This window comes from Notolabrus celidotus, chromosome 22 (genome assembly GCF_009762535.1).
Source record: "Notolabrus celidotus isolate fNotCel1 chromosome 22, fNotCel1.pri, whole genome shotgun sequence".
Lineage (NCBI taxonomy): Eukaryota > Metazoa > Chordata > Actinopteri > Labriformes > Labridae > Notolabrus > Notolabrus celidotus.
The window spans coordinates 12,756,155-12,768,362 of record NC_048293.1 but is presented as its reverse complement, the minus strand read 5'-3'; the positions used below and the strand labels follow the sequence as shown (position 1 = coordinate 12,768,362).

General features: G+C 42.1%; 1 protein-coding gene across 3 annotated transcripts in view; it reads right to left on the bottom strand.

Annotated features, from left to right (window-relative positions):
* The window catches only part of LOC117806028 (pleckstrin homology domain-containing family G member 3), a 39,214-nt gene that overhangs the window by 11,755 nt on the left and 15,251 nt on the right, over positions 1–12,208 (bottom strand). For all 3 annotated transcript variants that reach the window (XM_034674686.1, XM_034674687.1, XM_034674688.1), the window contains exons 3-4: positions 3,934–4,475; positions 1,211–1,311 (exon numbers count right to left, since the gene is read on the bottom strand). In XM_034674686.1, coding sequence (XP_034530577.1) covers positions 1,211–1,311; positions 3,934–4,475 — 643 coding nt within the window. The remainder of the gene's footprint in view (positions 1–1,210; positions 1,312–3,933; positions 4,476–12,208) is intronic.

Genomic DNA, 12,208 nt, shown 5'->3' with positions numbered 1-12,208 from the left:
GTCTTTTTTGAATTGGTGTCTATGTGGTTTCCAGTGTTTCTGCAGCCAGCCTCAAGCGGATTCTCGATGAATTGCAGTTTGTAACACTTCTGCATGGGCTTCATAGTTTGAGACTGGAGGTTGCCGCTTGGTTCTGCAGCATGCTGGGTCAGGCTTCGCTGGATTTCCGTTTTTGAAAAGTGGAAGTAAACAACGCTTATGGAATTTAATAATTTTCACATCACCTAAAAACTGAGTTCCCCTGTCATATACAGAAAAAGGAAGAAGCTGAACGTTAGGGCTGTGCATTGTGGGAAACATTATGCGAGGGAGACTGGTCCGATGCATACTGAGACATTTTCCTGAATCAGTACGGCATCCAGGAAGTTTTGGCATACTGCAGATTTTGCTCTTGTTCACACACTCAGAACGTACTCCTAGTATAGTAGGCAGTTTTGAAAACAGCCAATGTTAGTGAGACCTGTAGCACCTGTTCACAGGCTAAGACAAGCATTTCCCCCCTTAAACACTACTTTAATAAAATAAAGCATCAATGTCTTTCTTGTGAGCCCAATAAAAAACAGCATTCTGGTGCCAAGAACAAACGGATAATCCCTGTGAAAAGGGACTTAAGCTCCCAAATCTGTCAAAATCTCCTTCATACAGATGGCTTGAAATGCATTGGAAGTTAATAAGAACCAAATCCTCTCCATTTGTGGCTCAGAGCTGTATGATGGCCTTGGCATGATGAGGGAGTAGTCTGGCTGTGAGATGAGAGAGGAATGCTAATGTGTGTTTTGGCAGGCGGCGTGGTCAACAATGAGCACTTGCTGACAAAAAAGGATGAAATCTTAAAGCTGGCAGCTCCACCGTTCCCCTGGATTTGACTTGTTCACTAAATGTTTGCACTGGAGGAGGCTCACTCCTTTGTTTCACAATGTGTCTGTTTTGAGTTTGTGACGGAAATATCAGCAGCTAATGTGTCATGTATTCATCACATTCCTCATTGTTGTTTCATCTTACTATGAGATATGTATTACACATTTAAAAGTACATGATAACATTCTCGATTACTGGAAGTGTGCTTTAAAAGCGGCTTACTTGTCTGTTTCTTTAATATTGCTCGTTCTGTTTTGACTTTTGTAATGAGGACAGATAAGAGAGAGATTTGATCAGGAACATCCAGCAAAGACTTTTTGCTTCTCAGTGTGTTGGTGTTGGTGTAGATTACCTGTTGAACTCATAGATGTCCTCTATGTTTCCAAACAGCGCACACACTTGCTCTGGCCGGATGGGGAGGTTGTTCATATCGATAATGTGAGCCAAGTAGTCCTGGAAAAACAGGAGAGATGGAGTTCCATATAAAAGATGGAGTTACATTTGAAAAGGTCACGTCAATATTTGGTAAAGTATGTGACTTGTGTGTCATACAGGCACTTCCAAATTCTTGCCAGTAGAGGGAGTCTGTCTATAGGAAAACATGTTCACACTGAGTTCCTGTTACATCCTCAATAACTGTACTCCTACATTTGGTTTGACATAGGTTGTGGCAGAGCAGTGTGACATGTCATCTACTGTACATAAATAGAAAAGTGTTGTATAATAATTACAAGGCTTGCATCGTGAAACAATCCTTTCTGTACTTCATGCATAATTGATGTGATCTTTAAAAAGATCCTTTTAAGGGTTTGTTCCACAGACCAGAGGCCAGCCTGTCTGGAAGAGGGTCTGTTGTACCCAGACCATAAACATCGGCACAGCCCGTTCCACCAGACTCCCACTGGACCTCAGGAGTAAAAATATATCCAAATCACAGTCGCCAAATATGCCAGCATCTGGTTGAATTCAATTATGCACTCATGTGGCATACAAACAGCTCCAAACAAGTAGAGGAGTACGTTGACGAGAGACAAACATGCACACACGCAGTGACTATATAAAGTGCATTCAAGTAAACAGCCTGTACACACATCCAGCCTCTCAGACGATTGGCGCTAAAACACACACAGATACACACTTAGCAGAGCTGGTCTGGCCGGGCGACCCAGATTAAGAGTAGAGTCATCACATAGCACTACTGAATGAAATGCAGCCTGTTATAGATGGAGAATTCCAGCACAGTGAGAGCAATGCTGACCCGCAGACAGCAGGGCGTCTCCTTGTCTCCTATAGAAGAGATCACCATAAACATGTGACCTTCAGCACAGGAGAGAGATTTCATGCCGTGTATCTAACGCCACAAGCTCTGCTTTAGAACAGAGCAAGCAGCATTGTTTAATCAAATGTCACAAAAGAATCATTCCAACTATAACCTTAACCCAGATCTTCCTGAATCCCAGAAGCACAGACCACATTCTGGGTGTGTTCAGGCCAGGTGTTGGGTTAGATGTGTTCACACATACAAGAGCAGCTGGATCAGACAGCTGTCCTCTAAACTTGGATTTATGGATGGACGGTTGAGACTGAGATTTGAGAGTGTGAGATAGATTAGATGTAAAGGCAGTGGACACATCTTCAACAGCTGCCTGTGGGTTCAGTGTCCATATCAAACTGAGGCTTTGAATTAGTTTGCTGGAGAGTCTATGTCAAAGCGAAGAAAGGGTGTCACACATCCCTATAAGATTCATGTCTCATGTGAAATTACGATTAGCTGCAGGGAATTAATTTGATGGAAGCTGTACTGCACTCGTGAAAAAATTGAGGAAACATCTGTGTTCCCAAACTGTTGCCTATGGAAGATCAATTGCTCTGTTTTAATCAGTGTTGTTTTTTCAGTTGGAGCAAAGATGGAGGTGTTTGTGTTGGCAGGGAGAGCCTGAGAGCTGGGGCTAGGATGGAGCTTTCTGTAGATCCTGTGTGACCGGGGCTAGACCAGGCTGGGCTGCTGCTCCTGTCAGCTGATACAGTTAAAAGTCCTGGAAGTGTTTGTCTGAAGCAAGTCGTTACTCAAACTGTGACGAGGGCCTCCCCCCTCCACCTCCCGCAGCAACATCCAGACGCCAGCCCAGCCTGAGACAAGGTGCGGAGAGGTGCTGGCTGCTTTACTGCCAGTCAGCCGCAGAAATGCCTCACGTGTTAAAGTCATTACCGTCAGTGCAGTGCAGATTGTTTGACAGCACGGCGCTGATGTAAACCCGAGAGAATATTGAGAGCTAGACAGCAGCTCTTGTCTGGAAGTTGTTTCCAGACTACAGGAGGTAAAATACATGATAAGACACAAGTGGTCTTTTGAGTGGTAAAACTGTCCTCGACCCATTTTTCATGCCTCACATCTCTGAGATGAGGTTTCCACTATCTATGACTCAGATCAGAAAGCCCCTGAGTTCTCCCATGAAAGACCTGCACTGTGTCCCAGTTTTGACTGCATGTTTGAACTCCAGAAATGAGCATCCTCAATCCCAGGACACAGGCTGTAAACTTTCACTGCACTGTAAATACACAGAACGGTTTATATACCAAAGGAGCAGATCATTCACTTCTTCACAGCCGTCATCTATGTGAACTGGAAGTATATAAACACACAGCACAACTGCCAGATGTCAGGGATGCATTTTTGTTAACTGACCTATCTGTTTAGAAATCCGAATGAAGTTTTTGGTAATGAAAAGGAAGAGAAAATTCCACTGGATGTTTAACAAGTGCCAGGCTGGTTTGTGGCCACAAACAGCTGCTTTGAGCAAAGTGGACATTATTTGCTCTAAACAGCCATTCAGTCCAAATCCCCTTTTTTGGCTCCCGGTTCGCCAATTTCAGCTAATCACCTCCGAAGAGTCTGCAGACATGAAGTCACTGCTGCATATTGCTCCAAGTCAAACATGTGCTTTGAATGCAAAGAATACTGATGAATTACTCTCTATAATATCAAGATTTTGGCTCTCCATGAATGCTTGGCTGAGAGAGAAAAAAGTGGTGGAAAATTCAATGAGAGTCAGACTAACCCTGACATCCACTCACCTCCACGATGCTGCGCAGGTCTTTGACGTACATGCGCTCTGTCTCGATGATCTCCATGACAACACGGTCTACATAGGTCAGCTTTGGGTTAGGAGCCATGGCGCTGGTAATGACCGGCGAGGCGAGGACGTGAGGTATTTCACCTCTTGCCTTCCTGTCAGAGGTGGCGTTGTTGTTGTTCCACTGGTTGCTGATCACCCTGGACTCAAGCTGTTCCTGCCAGCGGTCCCTGGGGCTGTTGAAGGTGGGACTCTGGTCCCCGGCCTGGTCTCCGGCGTTTCCAGCTGGGCTCAGCTCCAAGTCTATGTCTTCCTCGTTCTGTGCGGGTGGAGTGGTGGAGGAAGGAAGGGCTACGGTGCTTCCAAAAAGGCTGCGACTATCTCGGGATGAACCGGAGGACAGGGTGGACACCAGGCTCACTGGACGCTCGCCCTCTCTGTCCAGCGGCTCATCACATAGCTGGCTGTAGCAGTCCGGGCCCAAGTCAGTGTGTCGTCGGTCATGTTCACCATTGGAGAGGGGCGAGGACAACTGAGGAGATTCTGGGACAGGTAAGAGGAACAAAGACATCAGATAGGTCTTCAGAATAAGGAGACACACCTTTTTTGGACACTTTGGATTTAGATACAAAGCACAACATGTAAAAAGACCACAGTTTAAGCCTTTTAAGGTGAAGCATGTCATAATTCAAACAAGAAGTTTTGGTTTCAGTATTACTATAAAATGCCTGCTCTTTCATTGCTTTGATTACATTCTGGTATACTTTACTCAAGGAAACACATTGCAACTTCTCTTTTTCAGCAAGGCATTCATAATTTTTCTACTTCTGTATGCCATGCAGTGGTGGCTCCTACATTACCAGCCTGTTTATTATGGTGGCTCTGAAGGACAACACTAATTTACAAAAGATGAAACACTTTTACAAAGTCGGAGACAATTTTACAAACGACGGAGCACTTTTACCATTTCTGAAACAAATTAACATTTCAATTTTACAGAAAGGGAATGTACCAAATACCAGAAGTGATGCGCAAATGATCCGAGTGAGGGGTCAACTAGTTTGTTTTGATGGAGAGAAACCAAAGGGAGTGACATGGTGTACATGTCAGGACATCCTCGGGTCTCAGTGTGAGGTGTCAGACCTCAGATGAAAAAGAATCATGTCTCCGGAAAAGCTCTGGAAATCCTGATCTAAACCGAGGATGTCCTGATATATACATCATGTTGCAAATTGTTTCCAACTTTGTAAAAGTGTTTCATCTTTTGTAAATTTGTCATTAAATGTAAACTTGTTTTGTCCTTCAGGGCCACTGTAGTTTATAGTTGGTTTACATTGACTAGCTGAGATGGAAATGTTTACAATGAATAGCGAAACAACTACACATTCACGCTGGTAATTTATATTTTTATAAACCAAGAAAACTCTGTTGACAAGAAAGACACTGCTGTTACAAATCCCATGCTCTTTGAAATTCTCTCACCATGTCAACCTAGATAAATCTGCAGGAAAACACTGTCAAGAGGCAATTCCAATTTGACGCAACTCTAGCAATGCTGAACAGACTACTTCTCAGAAATCAATAAAAGACAGCTCAGATCTGTTTCTTCTGTGTGTTCTCCACCCAGGCTGAAACACAGAGGAATGGTTTACAGTAAAAGGCCTCGCTCAAATCATTACTGACACTGCCAAATTACGACGCTGCATATTATATGGAAAACCCGGCCATTTCCTCATCTTCTCCTGACTGCTGAAGGCTGCAGCTTGGAAAAATAGAGCGAGGGAAAACTGATGAGAAGAAAAAAAAAAGTAAGGAAGGGGACCAGGAGCTTTGTTTATGTGTTTTTTGTGAGCTACATATGAATCTCAGAGAAATGGAATCCATATTCAGTTTCACATCCTTCCTGGCTTGACGGGGAATTTTCCTCGTGAACGTTTCCTTAAATATATGAAGTCATGGCGGTGGTGTGAGAAAGGAGCACTGAGTGGCCACTGTGCAGAGAGCTCCATTTCCTTAAATATCTGCAGGGCAAAGGGAGTCAAAACCATTTCACCCAGCAGAAGAAATGAACCTCTGTCATGTAATTTGACTTCAGCCTAATAAATTGAAAACTACCAGGGCAAAAAGCATCATTAAACCAAACAGTGAAATGACTCAAGTGAGTATTGCTGCCATATGGGAATGGAGGGCATAATTTGGTGTCAATAGCTCCCAGATGTGGCTTATGTCAAGAGCTTGAGTTACACTTTCTTCCACTATTGTTGACACGCTTGTAACCTACATGTGCTCATCATAAGACAGTCGTTTAGCAGCCAAGAGATCATAACACAAACCTGATGTTGTAGCGAAAGACACTTCAGACAATCTGTAGGAGCCTGTAACCAATCTGATTCTCTATTAACAAGCATACTCACTCGACTTATCTCCCGTGTAAAGTTTAATAGAGAACATGCAACCTTTTACAGCTCTCCTTGGGATGTATTATATTGAATGAGGCATATTTCACATGAGAAGGCATGGGAAGTGCCTAAAGTTAGTGATTTATAAAGTCTTGAAAAAGTGTGACATGCAGCTGGATGATGGGTTTCATCTGGAGATTTCAACTGCCTTTCTGTTTGCCTGTAAATACACACCCACACACACACAAAAAAATAATAAAAAAAAACCCCACACACACACCTTCTGGCACCCTGAAACTTTCCATGAGTCACTACTGAGCCTATGAGAGTCTTGCTCACACTGTAGAGCTTGCTCCACGGTCCACACCACTATGACACAGTTCCCATGCTTAACCGAAACAGGAGAAACGGATGAGATTCTGCAGGCAAGGAGCTGACCACTACAGCAAACTGTTTATGCCTGGTGACAAATCACAGGGTCGATGGTGCTAAAGGGAGTGTAGTGGTGAGCTATTACACCCACAACAAATTAGAATGAGGCATCCGCTTCCTCTGCCGCATTTGTCTTTAGGTTTGGTTTTTCAGCTTTGGTGTGTCCAGTATGTGAAACTCCCTTCCTCCTTGCTTGTGTTCTTCACACCCAACACCCCTCTATAATGAAGCTGCTGAGCAGCAGGCTGAAGTCAAGGCCAAGTTTAAAGGGAGAGCAAAATGAATCACCATGTTTACATATCAGAATCAAGGCCTCATGCGGTGCCAAAACAGGACTGAGTGAACTGTAAGAGCTGCTGTAAAAACAGCACCAAAAGGTAGGTGATGGCAGTGAAGTAATACTACCAGACACATCTTAAGACCTGAGAACACTTCACCTTGATTGTGAACACACAGTGCAGGCAGCCATTATCTGTAGCTGATACCCCACACCACATGTTAAAGGGGGAAAAACACACAGACCACTCACTGGCTTTGTTGAAACAGGCCATGCAGAGGAATGCAAATGACCTGGTCAACATGCAAACTAAGATAAGAAAGGCTGGTCACATGCAATGTTGTGCAGTGTCTTCTAGGGCTGAACAATTTATTGTTTTGTGATCGAAATTGTGATTGACAACTGACCCAGGATCTGTTGTGTCAACTATTTTACAAATACATGCCGTCTCCCTGCTATCCTGCCAAGCTCACCAATCAGAAGCGGCACGCTGCTCGTGGACAGGTCACGCTAACCAATCAGTATTAACCTGCTCCTCGTGCTGTAGAACATTAACGTGTTTTGAAATGGCCAGAAGCGGAGTTAAGGGATTTAATCCCAAAGAAAAACAGCAAGTATGTCATTTCAGAGTATTTTGGGTTTGAGGCTGCAGACATGCACCAGAAACAGGTACTGTGCAAAGCCTGTCGTGCTAAACTTGCAACATCCAGTGGAAACACAACCAACTAATACCGGCACTTGACAAATCACCACAGGCATTTGCAAAAAGAGTTAATGATGAAAAAGTCCGGTCAAAAGTCTTGAAGAAAATCGTGAATCAAATTGAAATCACAATATCTGCCAGAAAAATCTCAATTAGCTCTTTTCCTAAAATCGTTCAGCCCTAGTGTCTTCCTTCAGCTTGTTCGCTCTGGATGAAGACGAATTATGATCCCTCCTCCTTTGCAAGCATGCACAGGCAGAGAAGAATATGCATCTCTGTTATTGTTTTCCAGGAGTCATGATGGAATTACTCTTGCTACACTTAATAAAAGGCAACTATGGTCATGATCAGTTTAAGAGCAGGATGTCTGTTCTTGCTCAGTGACATAAAGTCTCTTCTACATCTGTAAACATTCATCACTGATCTCTGCTGGATCTGCAGGATCTGCATCCAAATGGAAAGGCCATGCCTATTACTGTGCCACTCTGTTCTCAGATGTGGAGACCGTAAAGTGTGTGGTATTAACAGTTTTGTTTTTTTTAAAGAATGCATGTTCAAGTTTTTACTCAAGCTTGGTTAGGAGATAGACTTTACATTTATACTGATGCCTCTCTTCATGATCTATGACAGAAAATGAGACAATCAGCTGTAAAAGCTTGACTATTTGTAGCTGCCCCAAGTTCAGAGTCTGATGAAGTTATTTACAGCAAATGTACAGGCCAAAGAGATAGGATTATCAGGGGTGGCACAAAATCCACATCAAATTCAAGCTCCTAACAGTGGAATAAAGAAAGTTTATTATGTGGTGATCTTCTCTTTGGTATTTTCTTATAAAATGATATTTAGTCCATGTATCTCTAAGTGATCTGCATGTATGTGTATCAGCTGTGTAATGTTATATTTGGTGCACTTGTTGGTTGTGTAACTGTTGATTGCTTTGCAGCATTAGCAGCCAATACTCTAATAGTTAACGATGGAAAATGAATACGAATATAAATATGAAGCTTCATGTCTTGCCACATTCAAGCATTTGTCCTTTCATCAACTTTGACCAATCAAAAACAAGAACACGTATGTTATCACTGACTTTATGGTTGGACAAATTGTTCTTGGAATCGACTTCTGAAAGCCAAAATGCCTGTGATGTTTTGGCAATAACTTGATGGAAATGTCTTTAAAATAAATCCCTGTGACAGGGCAGTGAGTTTAAACCAGCTGTGCTCTTCAAAACTTAACTAGTTGGTGGTGGAAGTCATCGATTATATAAATATACACTACTGGACATGTTATTCAAACCACCTGTCAGTTTTCAAACAAGTGTTCATGTTGGAGGCAAATGTTATATAAATACTGAAAAACGACCTACCTCACATTTTTAACACTGGTAACATGGAGGAATGGGTTGCTTCATATGCATTGTTTTTACGCTTCTGAAAAGTACTTTTGTAAGCTGAATATTTTTACCTTTGTACATAAAAAAATAACTCCCACCTCTTACCCAACAGTTGGGTGGACACACCTGTTAAATCACAACTTAGACAGAAAGGCTGCACGGCTAAGTATAAGGTCTGCAACAACATATTCTCCTCAGCCAAGCCATGGATTTTCACATTCACACACCTCAATTTCACAAACCACCTCAACAAAACACAGCACTCTTCTTTGTTAAAGCACTGCAGCTCAATACAATTGTTAACTCTCACACATAACCATTAACCAAGTCAAGGCTGCAGCGATAGTGTAGTATTTGGAGTTCTTTAGAGGCAGCCACTTAACCTCAAAAACTCAAAGTGGATTTTCTAAATCTATTTAGCTTCCATAAAGTCACGACCGAGTCAGCTAGCAAAGTGTTTAGAGACTGTATGATCCTCAATGGCTCGTGTTATATAAGCAGCTTGTGTGTGAGAAGATTACTAATGTTTTTGCTAACGTGAAAATGGTTGGAATTCCAGAAAAAAAACTCCTAACCCTCATTGTAATTCTTTGAATTCCAGTTTCCTGGCCGTTAAGCCGAGGTTAACATTTACAGACAAAGGTGTGTTAATGCTACAAGCATGACCTTCCCTTCTCTCTTTTGTTGCTTCCTGGAGCCAAATCCCCTGGACAGTGGCTCATTTTAATGCAGTGCTGGCTTTCACTGACCATGTAAAGGTAAAAGTTGGTGTAAAGTTGAACGGATGTCAGGAGAAAGTCCAACTAAATAGCTCCCCGATCTGAAACTCTTTGGGTGATACCAGTGAATATGCCATAGATGTTCTAAGGATATGACAGGTGCTTTAGGGTAAGTGCTTCTGTCTGTTTCATCGCTGAAGCAGACGGGACATTCACTCACCGTGGGGCTCGCTGACTAATCAGTCTAGAACAAGTGAAGTCTGCACTTGTTTCCATTTCAGTCTGAGCTTATCATGCAGTCAACAATGAAGACTTGTCCGCCTCTGACATCATGTTTCTACAGTATGAATGACGAGCAGCACAGGCCTAATAAGGCAGTGTAGGAGATGAACAGAAACGCTGAAATGAATCCTCCAGCACCTGGTTATTAGCTTCTTTTAAAGGGGCTACAGAAACATGCACCAAAGAGATGATCTGTATCTGTCTGCAGTTGAACACAAAGCAGTCTTCTATTGCGCAAAAACAATCTTTGCATTCTCTCTCGCTAAATATTACCACCTGCTTTAGGAAAATGATAAGTCACAGCACGCAGATATGACGTTCGGGGTTGGTTGTGAAATCGCTGGCTCATATGACTCCCAATTCACATTCATGGAAACCAGGCTCCATGCAAATCCTAGCGGAGGTGAACTCAACTTTTCTGTTCCCTAATATCTAAAACTGACTTGTGCTTACAAACACAGTCACAACAGACAGACAGTTTAAGATATATCTGTCTAGAGGAGGGGTTCCCAAAGTGTGGGTCGGGACCATAGACTGTATAAAATATGGACGTAGTATCCGTGACGTCACCCATCTGTTCCTGAGAGCTGTTTTGAAGCAAATCGACGGCAGCAGCCATATTGGAAATGCGGAACTCAACTAGGCAGAGTGTGACGTAGTGTGAGTCTCTTAGCCAATGGCTGTGTGTTCCCGACCGGGAGTCACGTCAGTCATGTCCTTATTTGGGCAAAACTCATAATCTTAATATCTTCTGAACCGTCACGTTAGAAAAAAATTCACCCCCCGTACAGTGTGTGCCGATAGAGAGATTAGCGTTGTAGGGCCAAGCCGTTTTTTGAACCAGGCTGTAAACATGTTTATTAATGCTGCAAAGATCGGCTTTTTCCCATTCATATCTATGTGGTTTCCGGTGTTTCTGCAGCCAGCCTCAAGCGGATTTTCGATGTATTGCAGTTTATATCACTTCCGCATTGGCTTCATCGTTTGAGACCGGAGTTTGCCGCTTGGTCGGGAACCCTTGGGGGGTCACGAGATACAAATGGGGGTCGTGAGATGTCTTCCGGAATGTATTTTTTTTTAAGTTATCTAAAAATCTTCATTATTATTTATTTCTGTTTATTTATCTTGTCTTATGTTTATCTTCCTTTTTGTTTGTACTGTTTATTATTATTTCTGTATTATTTTTGTATTTGTTATTTTTTTCTTCTCTTTGTTGGTTTTGTATTACTTATATATAATTTGTTAACTTGTGGTGAACAAAGAAATATAGAAAGATAATGCAAAGAAAAGTTGAATGACAAAAGTTATCAAAATAGTACATTTTACCCATTTATAGTAAAAAAAAATATTGACAAAAATAGCAGCTAAACTTGAAATAAAACCTTGAAAATAGAAATGTAATGAGTTTTCTGCCTTTATTTTTGCCAGATGACTCCTAAGTTTAGGATTAGTGACCAGTGAATTATCAGAAGCATCAGTAGCAGCAGGTAATTTTCTGCAGACCAGCTAAATGAAGCCACATTTAATCACTTGAGCGACAGTGGGGGTGCAAGTCCTTGGCACCTATATTATGGGGGTGGCGAGCTGAAAAGTTTGGGAGCCCCTGGTCTAGAGCACTGCATAACACAACATCTACCTTGCTTAGAAAGATGATGGTGCGTGATTGAAAATGGTTCAACTGTCAACAGCAGATTATAACAATCCCATCAAGCTGAATGAGTAACATAATAGAAAAAAGCTACTTTAATTTGCATTAAATGTGACAGTTTTTCATACCTTGATGATAGATGTGAAGATATTTGTCCACCGAAGTAAAATACATGAAAGGTGAAGGTGTTAAAAGCTCCGGCTGATTTCTAATTCATCCAACTCTTGAGACTAGATGTTTAATATGATGAGCGATGAGTGTGCACTACACAATAAAAGAGGAGCTGTTTCTGGGAAAGACACACCTTTATGACTGTTTCAGGTGACTTTTCTAAAGACCCTCACTTCACTCTAAGTTTTCCAATGAAACAGAAAAAATAACCCAGACTTTGGACTCCTCTTATACTCTTCTGTTCAACTCCTG